General features: G+C 37.7%; 1 protein-coding gene across 1 annotated transcript in view; it reads left to right on the top strand.

Annotated features, from left to right (window-relative positions):
• ATF7IP2 (activating transcription factor 7 interacting protein 2) overlaps window positions 1-7,954 on the top strand; it is a 69,693-nt gene extending 61,739 nt beyond the window's left edge. Inside the window, exons 10-13 of the mRNA XM_065412576.1 lie at window positions 239-308; window positions 1,220-1,279; window positions 2,672-2,775; window positions 7,463-7,954. Of these exons, the coding sequence (XP_065268648.1) occupies window positions 239-308; window positions 1,220-1,279; window positions 2,672-2,775; window positions 7,463-7,879 (651 nt within the window). The 3' untranslated portion in view covers window positions 7,880-7,954. The remainder of the gene's footprint in view (window positions 1-238; window positions 309-1,219; window positions 1,280-2,671; window positions 2,776-7,462) is intronic.
• Window positions 7,955-13,971: the final 6,017 nt, after the last annotated feature.

Here is a 13,971-nt window from a genome sequence, read left to right as displayed (position 1 = left end):
CAAGTATATTTTTAAAGTCTGAGTTCTTACAGATACTGACGCTTATACACTGTACTTATTTCTGTTGTTTTTCACATCTACAAGAAGTTTTATATAAAAATGAGCATTTCTGGTAGTTTAATTTTCAAGTAAGTTTGCATCCTGACAGTTCATAAATTTTATCAGAAGTATGTATACACCTATTTATAATTAAGCCATTGTAGAAACAATTTAATTGGAATTGACATTGTTTTTACAGTGTACTGAAGAAAAAACAAAATCTGCAGTGATTGATCTAACAGAAGAAGAAAAGCACAATTTTGATAAAGGTGAAAGAAAAAATAATTTTGTTTATAGAGATACTGAAAATGAGAACTTAAAATGTAATAGGTGTAAGTATGAATGATTTGATTTAGTATGATTTAATATGAATGATAGTAATTTATTTTAAACCTAAGAGAAAATAATCTTGTGGAGTTGTGAGATTGGGACCCATTCCTTAAAAGAAAAAACTTTCTCCTGAAGGGAACTGCTTCTGCATATCTCCACTGTAGTAGAGTACCTTGCAAGCCAAGAACAGTTCTAAAGTAGTTTGGTTTTTTTAAGGGATGTATGCGTATTGACTCATGGAGCCAGTGTCACAGCTGTAATGATATAAGGCCCTGTTACTGCAACTGTTCCTAGTCCCTCTCTTCAATGATGCAAGCAGATGTCAGTCATTAACTGGTGTTTCACTAAGATTGAAGGCTGCATCAGACCAATCTCTTCCCACCTGCCTAACAACTGAAATAGGAGCCAGGAACCCAGAGCCAGTTAGTCACAATACAGCCTGATTTGCCTTCTTAAATATTCCCCATAATGAGGAGAGACTCCTGTTCCTCATCCATCTGTGGGTGAAGACTTGCTCCCCACCACAGAATGAGCTGGCTACTTGCCTACCACTGCTCCTGCAATGAGAAGACCCCAATTAGGTGCAGAGTGTTTTATGTTTAGGTAAGGAGGAAGTGTGGTAACAAAGGATAAGGGAGACATAATATGGACTTTCATGGGTCATATGTTTAGAGAACTCTAGTTGCTGGTAAATAACATTCTTTTTGCTATAAATCATTTATAATTGTCCAGCTTCAGGATTTGAACTCAAGTAGTTTGGTTTCAGTAAAAGTTGTTACTTGGCGATATACTGCCTTGGGGTGATTTGTAATCTCATAAATTTTTGTAAACTAAGCAGTATTTGTTCTAGGTCAAGACCTGGATGGGAGAACTCAAGGTGCTGCAGGAAATAGTATTAGTGGCTGGCTTGGTAGGTTACCTTCTTCCATCTCTGTGTACAAAACTAATGCTCTATCCTGGTGTTAAAAAGCACTGTGCTGTTGTTGATGTTGTGTTTTGTATGAATTTTAAAACTGGATCAGAATCTATGTAATAATTTAAGATCACATGCCACTTTTTTCCCAATAGAATGGATGTTAGGCAGTATCCTGGAAAAAATTCCAGTTGGAACAAATAAGTTACTACTACCTAAATTCTTCCTGCGGGTTTCTTTTTTGTTCTTCTTCTAAACTGCCATGTTAGTGTTCCTGTGCTGTTAAAAGGCTCTTGCATCCCACCAAGACAATGTTGCATTTTAGTGGGTGGGTATTTGTGTAGTAGTTTGTAAAATATGTGAAACTCAGAGATCATTTTGGAATGGATGAAGATGTTGTATTTAATGTAAGATCTTAGTTAGAGATGTTCAGCTAAAACTCTGTTAACTGAGTTGGTGGTCTGCATCTAGTATGAATAGGAAGTAAGAGCATAAGAGTGGCTATACTGGGTCAGAGCAATGGTCCATCTAGCCCACTATCTTGTCTTCCGACAGTGGCCAGTGCCAGATACTTCAGAGGAAATGAACAGAACAGGTCAATTTATCAAGTGATCCGTCCCTGTCGTCCACTCCCAATTTCTAGCAATCAGAGGTTAAGGGATACCCAGAGCATGGGGTTGTATCCATGACCATCTTGGCTAACAGCCATTGATACACCTATCCTCCATTAACTTATCTAATTCTGTTTTGATCAAGATGAAAATATCAAGCTGGACAATTAAATGAAATGAAGACTGAACTATCCCCCTTACTCTCACTTAATGATAGCCCGTACATGTCCAGCTGAAGCACTTTAACAGTGTGAAAAAGTTTACACTCTGCTGCTTGTGTGTTTTGTAGATAAATGGAGATTTCATTCTCCAGGGTCCTCAGTCTAGAACAGGGGTCGGCAACCTTTCAGAAGTGGTGTGCTGAGTCTTCATTTATTCACTCTAATTTAAGGTTTTGGGTGCCAATAATACATTTTTAACATTTTTAGAAGGTCTGTTTCTATAAGTCTATAATATATAACTAAACTATTGTTGTATGTAAAGTAAATAAGGTTTTTAAAATGTTTAAGAAGCTTAATTGAAAATTAAATTAAAATGCAGAGCCCCCTGGACCGGTGGCCAGGACCAGGGCAGCGTGAGTGCCACTGAAAATCCGCTCACGTGCCGCCTTTGGTACGCATGCCATAGGTTGCCTACCCCTGGTCTAGAACCTTGCACAATCCTGAGAAATCCTCAGTATGTAAACATAAACCACAAATCTGTGAAATAAGGTTTTTAACCCAGTTCATTTCCAATAGTTGGAAAATTACAGTATTTAAAACTTGCATTTTGTTTACAGGTAAGTTAAAAGAAGACCAAAATTCTGTGTCAAACAAAAGTAATTCAAAGAAAGCAAGCCCCAAATCAAATCGCTTTGCGCCACCAGCACAAGCATCACATCAGGTAATTTTTTTTTTCTTAAGCTTTTTACAATTTTTATTTTTAAATTTGGAGTGTTTACAAATTCCAACTGACTGGCTCTTCATGAATCTATGATATACAACTTAATGGGAATTAAAACAGACTTTTAAAGGACATTTTCGGTGAAAGACATTATCATTACATTTGTTTTAAACTAGATTCCTTGGCAAAGGTAAGTTTACTCCTTTGAGCCACAAGGAGGTAGTATTGTATTATGAAAAGAGTAGTAAAGTCTTCAGTGACCATGAAATACTTTTACTGCAATACTGGCTCCTAAAATGGTGGGGATTCTAACAAAAATCTAACTATTAGAAGAAGCAATATTGAAGCAAGAACATCAATCAGATAGGCATTGCTACATGCTAAAATGAACTTTTCTAAAAATTATTGTAGAAAATGTTGCAGTGGAAAATCTATCGTAAGGCAAAGACCAGCAAGGAAAATTTCAGTCAGGCGGGGGGGAACCGTTCTGAAATTGAGTGAGTGAAAAGGGGGTTGAAAATTTCACCCATCGGGGGTCCAAGACTTTCTGTATTTAGTCCTGCTCCAGTGTCTAAAAATGAGTGCTAGAATGAGGGAGCAGTAATTTAAAGGTCAAGTATCTAAATGTGCATGTTTTATTACTGTTCCACTCATGTGAGTTGCCAGAATGAAGCACTGTTCACAATCGATTGTGCAAATGTTCAAAACATGATCATGTGTGGTCTCTGGGGTCCATGAGTTTGTCTCATATATGGGGTATTTGAATATTCCATTGGGTTCTACTAAGCTGCTTTGGCTTGGCTTAGCCGTGGTGGGGCTCAGGTGCCCTGCTGGGTTCTGTGATGCTTCTTGTGCTCGGCTCCTCTTTGATTGGGGACCAAAAAACAAACAAACCAAAAAACCAATGGCATCTCTAAAACATCACCCACTCATGGTACCAAAACGAGAGATCATTCACTGTGGATAGTGCAGATCTGCAGTCTGTACTCCCACCCCATTCTTCTATCTTGCATGCTTTAATTAGCAATGGCATACTTACTTTAAAGTATCATGATTGGGCATGTGAGTTAACATCCCACTGAGATGTATGGGTCACCTCACATTTCTTGGAGTTGTTATTCCAGACACAGATAGGCGTCACTGGTTACTTCTCGTTTTCAAGGTTCTCTTCAACCATAACCGCTAACTCGTCTCTTAAATTAATTATATATATATATATATATATATATATATATATATATATATATATATATATATATATATATATATATATATATATATATATATATATATAAATAGCAACTTGGGAGAGGAGCTGGTATACCATACTGCTGCATACTAGCCCAGTTTGAGCCCTGGGCATGCCACTATAAAGGGTACACCACACAGCACCTTCAGTTTTGTAAAGGCACGACAGATCAAAATGTCATCAGCAAGGGACATCTGTTTCTTCTTACCTCCTAATAACATTTGAGCATCTGCCTCCCACCCATCCATCCACTGCTGAGACACAAAACTATCTAATATCTATGGGGAACCCCCACAGCAGCTGGACAAGAAGTATGACAAGTGAGAGGCTGGAGCCCTCCCTAACTGCAGCATCACATTATGGATGAAAGGAAGCCTGGCTCTGTAGAGTACAGGCTCTTCAGGACGGGTACTGTCTTCTTTTGTGTTTATGCCTAGCATATTCTGCCCACTATCTTGAAACAAATAATATTAGTTCAGTTCTATTGAAGGGTTTGGGGATGGCTTCTGAGCACTGAGACTGAAAATGTAACTCTGGATGGAGCGCTCCCTTCTTGGACAGGAGCATCATTTGTTATAGGACAGCGATGACAGTTGCCTCTTTTCCCCCCACCCCCCCATAGGTCTATATGCTCCATTATCTCGCTCTCTTTTTGTCCCCTCCCTGATTTTTTAGAATATTATATAATAATTGTGATGGGTTCCATCCAGGGTGCCACCTGGAACTGGGGTATAGCTTTTTCCCCTGAGTTATGATTCCCACACACTTCACTTCAACTCACTGGTTTAGATAAAGCAAAAACAACTTTATTAACTACAAAAGAGATTTTAAGTGATAGCAAACAGATCAAAGCAGATTACTGAGCAAATAAACAAAAAATGCAAACTAAGCTTAATATACTAAATATATTGGATATGACTAGCAGATTCGCACCCTAAAATGATACAAGTAGGCTGCAGATTCTTACGGGGCAAGCTGCACCTGTTTTACAACTTGGAATCCCCAGGTGTTTCATTCACAGGCTAGAAATCCCTTTAGCCTGGGTCCAGCACTTCCCTCCGTTCAGTCTTTGTTCCACGGGTGTTTTTAGGAGTCTTCTTGGGTGGGGAGTGAAGAACACCAGATGATGTCACTCCCCGCCTTATATAGCTTTTGCATATGGCGGGAACCTTTTGTTCCCAAAGCTTAGTTCCCAGACTAGTCTGTGGAAAAATACTGACATCCCAAGATGGAGTCCAGAGACATGTGGTCTAATCACATGTCATTGTATAGTCATAGCAGCCATTACTTGGAGGCTGTCTGTAGCATTTTCAGGAAAGCTTCCCAGGTGGGAGATAAGCTTCTCCTAAGGCCTATTGTTTTTTCCTAATGGCCCATTGCCCTGAATAGGTCCTTCCCCATCCACTATCTAGACTGACAGCATCTTGTCTAGTGGACGTTACCCAGGTATAACTACATTTGAAATACAGATACATAGCCAATATTCATAACTTCAGATACAAAAATGATACATGCATACAAATTGGATAATCGTATTCAGCAAATCATAACTTTTATAATGACCCCTCCCATGGCTTATTTTGCATAAAATACATCGTAATCCTATCATAATATCACTATGAAGAATATGGAGTGCAGTGTCACAGTCGTCACATATAGTATTGTATATGCTGACACAGCTTTGCTCCCTTGAATTTTTCTGAAATGATGTCCCTGCTTTTGAGAAAGTGACTTGTATGACTTGCAGAGCTTTCCGTTGGGTTAGAGCTGGGAGTCATGGGAGAGTGGTATCTGTAGAAGGTGCCAGCACATGGTGAAGGGGAGACTCCAATCATTTTTCTGTCTTTTTCACCTCAAAGAGATTGGCCAGAATCCTTCTAAGGAAGCACTGTGGGGAAGAAAAAGGGGTAATGTGATTCTTGGAAGAGCTTGATGGTAGTAGGGAAGGGATTGACTAATGCCAGGGACATCTGGGTGTGAGAAAAATCTGTTTCTATCCACCCAAGAAATTTTTGCACGTCTTGTGCTAAAAGCATAAAACCAAATGTGGTAACAGGATTTTATGATCTATCTTGTGACCTGTCAGGACTATAAATCTTTAGTGGAACAGTACAGATGCTTCCAGGAGCAGTGAATTGTTCTCAGCCTAAAATATTTTGTTAATAGATATACAGAACTGTCTACAGTATATCCTCAGGGGTAATTGACTATCAAAAAGAAAAATGTACAGGGAGAAAAGGCAGTTCTATGGTTTGGGATTTTTTTTAACTGACTATAGTACTATGAGGAGGGTGGAACCACTATGTCAGTCCTGCTTTTTATTATTCTGTTCTTCTGGATGTTCAAAAGGCTATGAAACCAGAATGAATCTTCTAAAATAGCTATGACAGACTCTCTTCACAGCTGCCTTCTTGGATTTCTTCTGAGATCGAATCTAAGCAGCAGTTTTTAAAGATCGGTCAGTTTAACTTTTCTTTCTTTTTGAAGACCTACATAGAGTGCAAGCTTTCTGCTCTGGTAATTGCCAGTGAGATAGGAACATAATCTCTTTCTTTCAGCGTCTTACATTGTATGATATCTGTACAGAACAATCTGATTGCAGGATGGCTGTCAAAATTCCCTAATAATAATTAAACTTGATCAAGATACCTATAGTATTATTCATATTGGTGAAGTTTACTTTTTTAAAACCTTTCCGTCCTATGGATGTGCTGCTGTCTGGCTGAATCTCTAGGTATTTTTTGGAAATTTTATCAGAGTGCAATAACAGAACACTGATAGATTTGCATAGTCACAATTCAATTAGATATAATGTTGACCTCTACAGCACTCATTTTGGGACAACCAAAAATAATCTTAATACAATGTTTGTTAGTAGTGTCTTCTGCTTTTTGCGGGGGGCGGGGGGAGAGTATTGGATTTATGGAAAATAAAATCAGTTAGCAAAACGTAAACGTTTATGTAGCAGCGATAGATCATTTCCTGTGACTGTTCTTGTCTGTTGACCTCTTAGAGACTGTAAAATAGGGCTAGTTCAGAGGGAGTCTTTGGAAGGATTTTTTTTTAAAAGTGGTAAAGTAACATAAATTCAGTAAATAAAGCATTGCAGCATGCCATACCAGAAAACAAAACAATTTAACAAAATACTATTGTTTGTTTTGAATTTAGTATTCTTATCCATAGAGTCATTCTAAGAACTACTGAACTAATAAATACCTAAAATGAGACTAGTGCAGCATTATTTACCACAATACAAAAACCTTGTTTGGTAAAGCTGATACAATGAGCTCCTTAACACTTTTGAAACTGTTTCCTAAAATGGGAACACTTAATTTGAATCAAAAGTTAGCACACTCTGGTTGATTTGTTCATATTACAGAAATATTACAGTAATGCTAAGTTATTCACCTTTTTTTTTTTTTTTTTAATGCTCCCTAGGTTCTTGAACAGTTTCCACATCTTCCTCTGCTACCAAGGATACCTCCATACCCAGAACTCAAGGATGGATTCAGAGACACTGTGCCACCTCAGAAGCCTGAACTAAAACTGGCTCAGGTGCAAAATCCAAAAGGTATTGCACTCTCATGGACTGTTACAGAGATTGATCCCAAGTGCGCTCCTGTAGAGAGCTATCACTTGTTCATATACCATGAACACTCCAATAACAGTACTGCACCACACTGGAAGAAAATAGGAGAAATAAAGGCTTTGCCCCTACCAATGGCTTGTTCTTTATCACAATTTACAGCCTCCAAGAAGTACTACTTTACTATACAATCAAAAGATGTATGTGGACGTTATGGACCGTTTTGTGATATACAATCAATTACTTTAATTTCTCTGGAAAACTCATAAGCTACCTCAATAACTGTTACACGGTTGTTTCAGTTTGAAATATTTTATTTTTACTTGTAAACAATCCAGAGCCAAGGAATTAATTGTACCACAGACTGTATTCACTCAGTTCTGTTTCTTATCTATCATGCCAACTATCAGTTATTTATATTCTGAGCATTGTTCTATACATTTTGTAAGTTGTTTCTAATAACTTGACACTGAGAATTCTGTTTATAAAACTAATTTCAGTTCTGTGTTTAGTTTAGTTATTTTCCTTCTCAATCCTTCCCCTCCCATTCCTTTCATGTAGGATGTACTTGGGACATAAAGGAATAAAAGTTTCTACTTGGTAACTATGAATTGTGATGACGATCATGAGATTAGAAATCTAACATGTCATGAGTTTTTTGTGGTGTTTTGCTCACCCTTTTTGTATTTTTGGGGAAGATAGTGGGTTTTTTGTGTTCCATTTCCTTCACTAAATGGTGCACAAGCTTTCGGAAGGTTTTAGTTCTTGTACTTGTGTACTCATACAGTACTACAGGAGCATCTCCATTATTCTGAAGCCTCTGAAAAATGCTTGTAAGGATGAAAGTCTCTGTAGTGGGGATGATGATAATACAGGAACTATAGTGTTTAAATACTACCATCACCTGAGACAATCAGCTGGACCATTATCTTTTTAGAGATGCTGCATTGTAAAGGAACACCAAGTGAGATTGTTTCATTGTCACCCATTTTGGGCAAGAATTAAGTTTCTGGGGAAGTTGATTAAAGTGTTTATAAATAAATGTTTTCCAGTGCTGTATAAGTACTTCACCTGCTTGTATCTTCTGGTATTAAAGAGGCTTCACTTGCCTTTAGGTGTGGTACTATGGTAGTTATTACTCGTCCAGACAGACATTTGAGAATGCCACAAAGAGGTAGGTGACCCATTACTTAGGTTAGTGATGGTTCTAGAATATTAGTTTACAAAATTATTAATTACAAAGGCAGTGTGGTGGCAGTTGGCTTTCTGTTTATGTAAATATGCATATTGAAATGAATTCAGTGATATTTGTAGTGTGTCCATTACAGCAAGTATATAAAGAAATAGTCAATACCTGGATTAATTTAAATTTAATAATAAACTACAAGCAACGTACGTTTTTCTTGTACAGTTTAAATCATGTTATGTAGGTTACTCACAATATTTAAAAACCCCAATAAGTTTGATTCTTTCAATATTAAAAGTTTTCATATATACCTACAGGTATTTTAAAAGATGGCAAAATTCTAACAAAGCAACTTGAAAGATCATTTTGTTGCTATAATTTGCTGTTCTTTGAATGGCCTCTACATATTCCCACTCTTGGGTTGTGCCCTTGGTGCATCTTGAGTGGTGGAATGTTTTCTAGCAGTGCCTGTTGGAGTGCTCTCCTGCCTTTTCCCTCACTGTTTTTGAGCATTCTGAGGATGAGTCTATATAAAAGCATGGCACTCAGGAAACTTCAGTTCATTCCAGCCAGTATTGTGGATGGACTAGATTAGAACCTCTCCAGAACCACCTTTTCAAGCAAGACAGCATCATTAGCTAGTTTTAGTCATAGTTAGCTAGCTAGGATTAATTGTATTGTTTTGTTCAAAGTTTTTATTTATTTACATTTCTTAGGATCCTATAGCTTCTCCACCCCAGCGCCAACTAACAGTAGGAGCAGTAGCACAAATTCACTGCTTGTTCAGCCTCTAGTAACTGATTCAGAAGATACTTGGACTACGGTATCTCCAGAAGGGAAAGATATAGGTGATAAAAGAAAGACAGTAGCTTCTCCTGTGGGGGATGTGGGGTGGAGAGAGAGAAAAGATTGTATAGCATATTCAGATTTCTCCAGTTTCCCTGTCCTAAATCTCTATGGACTCACAGGGGAAGTTTACTTCCCCCTTTTCAGTTTTAAGGTTGCCAAGACCTTTCACCACTATCTGCTGCTTCTGATCTGAGGTCTGATTAGTCAGATAGGGACAGGCAAGTTATTCTACCACCTCAGTTCCAGTCACCTGACAAAAAACTGTTTTAGAGCAGACATTAGACCAATGTTCCACATAGTCCAAACAGACACAGACTATGCCTATATCATGGTATGACAGAGAACCTGATTCTGGTGTCTTGCAATTTCCTCCTTGGTCTGGATGGGTCTACTATTTCTTTGAGATACTATATGGAAGTTGAGAATAGCCTTTATAGAGGAGTAATTCTCCCCAAGACCTCAGGGGAAGCCCCATTCACCAGATCCGGTGCTCTAGAATGCTGTCCTTTGATTGTCCCAGACATTTTATCAGAATAACCATCTATGGGATGTGGAATTTCAGGACATTGATCTAAAGCCTGGTGACCAGACATCACCAGATGACAGTGGAATTGCTGCAACATCTTCCCTGTCTGAATATGCCATAAAATTTCATGAGATGGTATCTAGAAGGGCTTCTACTTAAATTAAAAGATTACTTCCACAGAAACTGATGTTATCGCTCATTCTGACTTTGATATTCTGGGAACCTCTTCTAATTCCAAGATCATTCTACCAGCATTAAAAGGACTTTTACAACCCACCAGAACAATGTGGTCAAATCCAGCAATGAATTTGGCAGTGCATTGGAGGTGTCAGACTATTTAGATTTATCCCTGTTTGTATGATTGGCTCACAAAGGCCTTATAGAAGTCCTCATATATGTTTAGTTTTTGAGAAAGTGGGACTCAGAATAAATAGAAAGAAATCTTACCTTCTTATATAGAAAGTCTTTTATCTGGGTGATTTTTAGATTCTCAAGCAAGAAAGGCTTTCCTTCCAGAGGCAAGTCTGCCATTCTCAAACATCAAGATAATTCCAACCAACAGTAATATTCTTCCTCAGTGATAGGCCTTATGGTTTCAGTAATATATTCTTCCATATGCTTATCTCAGAATGAGAACACTATAACTTTGGTTGGTAATAAATTACCTGTCAAGTTCAGACAACGCGTACATGAAAGCTAATTCTCCCAAAATTGGTGTTTCTATCTCTTCATAGCTGCAGCACATCCCAACAACCTAACAGCTCACAGTCATTTTCTTTTGAGTGATTGTTTGCATGTATTCCACTTCTAATGACTCAAAAGCAATGATTTTGTAGGTTGGAGATGGGTGCTCAATTTATTTGAATTTCTGCCAAACCAGACATTGGATCCCAATACTGTGGCTAGGGAATAATACTGTGTAGAAGTGTGGCCAGATCACAGTGAAGCTGCCATGCAGTTTTCAGAGATTGGTATACTTTCCCGGGAAGCTGCAGAAGCTGCTTGACTCCCTAGTGGAGTGGACTTTAAACTGCATGGGTGGATCTAATTTTGCTAACTCATAGCAAGATTTAATACAAGTAAGCACCCATTAACACAGTATTTGGGTAGGCATTGCTTGATCCCTCATTCTGTCTTCAACACAAGAAGTAGTCTAGGGTTGCTCCTGAATGACTTCAGCCTGATCAGGTAAAATGATAGAGCTCTAGCTACACTGAGGGTGTTCTCTGCATCTGTTCAGTTTTCTGTTTTTATCTCGCAATACTTTGCTTGTCACCTCATACCTATATAGTAGTCTCTTATGAGAGACCTTGTCAAATACTTTTTGAAAGTCTACATTATCAGTAGTTTCTATTTTATATACTACATCGACACATTAAAAGAATTCTACCAGATTAGTGAGGCATGATTTTCCTTTGCAGAAACCTTACTGGTTAGACCCTACCTTACCATAATATTGTGTTCCTTTGAATTTTTTTTATCATCATTTTAACTAGTTGATTAGGTAAAGATGTAAGATTTATTGCTCTGCAATTCCCTGGAACACCCTCAGAGACCTTTTAAAATACAGGTACAACACTTACTACTTTACCACTCCTGTGGCATAGAAGTTCTTTTTAATGACATATCTTTGCTAACAACTCAGTCATTTCACAGATTAACTCCTTCACAACTCTTAGATACATATAATCTGGATCAGTTTGTTCCAGGTCCTCCTTATTAACCAACAAAGAAGAGTTTTGGGTAGGTAATTCCCTATCATCATCTGTGGTGAAGACAGGCATAAAACAAAACAACCCATAACATTTAGCTATGCAGCTAGGTCCTTAGCTTCCTTAATTTTAACCCCTGCAGACCCAGCAGATGCACTGATTCTTTTGCAGGCTCTTGGCTTCTGATATATTTAAATAATTCCTTGTTTATTTTATAGTGTTAGCTGTTTACTCTTCAGAATCTATTTTATACCTCCCAACTTCCCTCTGAGATACCGTATTGCCTGCTGTAACTTGTTCCTGTTTATTAGCTTCATTAGGATTTGACTTTCAAATGTTGAAAGATCTGTTTTTCTTGAATAACTTTTTCAATCTTGCCGTTAAGTTATATATTTCTTGTGTGGCTGTCTCTTTTTTGCTTAGTAGTGTGCATGCCTTCTTAGATGTGGTGTGGTATGGATTTGACTTAAGAAAAGCATAAGATAGTCCAATAATTTTACTTTAGTACCTTTGACTAGCCCTCTCCACATTGAAATCTCCCTTTCTAAAGTTTAGAGTTACTGTATCAATTTCTGGAATCTTATTTCCCCTTAAGAAGTTGAACTTAACTACTGTATATTGTGGTCACTGTTACATAATTCTCAAAAGTGATTTTAACAGTAGCTATTCGGTGGTGTATAAGACTGAGTTGAAGAAAGCCTCTTCTCTTGTGTATTTTAGAACTAGTTGTTTAGAGAAACAATTTAAATGATTCCTTCTTCAAACAAAACTTTGTCCTGTTGTGCCATTGGATCAGTTTGCACATGGGTATCCAAAGTTCCCCCAGCAATGTCACTGTTCTAGACTTGGCTGGTAGTTTGACCGCCGAGTATTGTGTGCTCATCCTTTTGAGTCAGAAACTATTAGTGTAACCCTCCTAATATATTTAAATTCTGACTGCAGAAGCTTTGTATCCATCCATATTCAGCCACTTGGTGTTCTCCATTCAGTGCTTCTCAGTGGATTCAATTGAATCTTTTAAATAATGTGCTGTTCAGCCACCTCTTTGGCAGTGTCTTATCTTTTCTGTGTAGTTCATAGTCAAGTCCTAGCCTACGTGATGTGTCCTGCTTCAGTAATACTTATTATATGAAAGGCCTCTGCCATTGCCAGGCATTTTAATATTGCTTTTAAGCTTCTTGCATTTGTACATAGACTTCACTTTCACTTTTTAACAGATGCCTTGTTCATTTATCTCCTTATACTTAGCTGATGGCCCACACACTGCTTGTGATCTTTTCCTGGCCTGGCTTGTTTTGGGTCCTTCCTTTCACTGGATACAGAAATTTGTATTACCTACATCCTTGATATAATTTCTGTCATCTTTCCCTTACCTTCTAGTTTAAACACTCAGCCAAAACCTTATTAAATGTATATGCTAGCAATATGGTTTTACTTTGCTGAAGGAGCAGGCTCCACTTTAATCAAAGGGTCACTCTTCATAGCCACACAGTGAGACCCTGAAGTTCCAGCTGCTTAGCTACCTCCAGTCACCTAGAGACAACTAAGGAAAAGCTTCCTTAGCTGACTAAAGACTTCTTGCTACTTCTCCCATAGTGAACCACCAACTTGTTTTTATTTATAGTGTCTTAATGAGGATCTCACAGGGAAAGTAAAGAGCTATTAATTTTTACTTATTTGCACAGAAATACTCACACACAATGTTTAAATGGGTCCAGAACTTTAAGGCAATGTAAGGGCTATCAAATGTATCAAGCTTGCTGTTACAGTACAGTAGTTGTTTCTGCTTTATTTTCATGTACAATTTCAGAGTATATAAAACATAGAAAATGAAATATTTTCAAGGCCGAGTAAGTAAAAAATATCCTAAAAATATGGTTTTCCTGTCACAAGACATACTTCAAACTTTTCTTGGCATTTTCTTTGTGTACAAAAGATTCACACTTGGACTAACTAAAATATGGCAGCATCTATAGATGGCTGTATGTACTCTTCCAGCATATGCTATTTGCTTTAGGGTGTTAGGGCTTTCATTATGAAAGCATGATTGTGTATACATGTATGTACATATATGCATGCTGTATCTTA

The sequence above is a fragment of the Emys orbicularis genome, chromosome 10 (genome assembly GCF_028017835.1).
Source record: "Emys orbicularis isolate rEmyOrb1 chromosome 10, rEmyOrb1.hap1, whole genome shotgun sequence".
Classification (NCBI taxonomy): domain Eukaryota; kingdom Metazoa; phylum Chordata; order Testudines; family Emydidae; genus Emys; species Emys orbicularis.
This window is presented reverse-complemented; position numbering and strand designations above follow the sequence as displayed.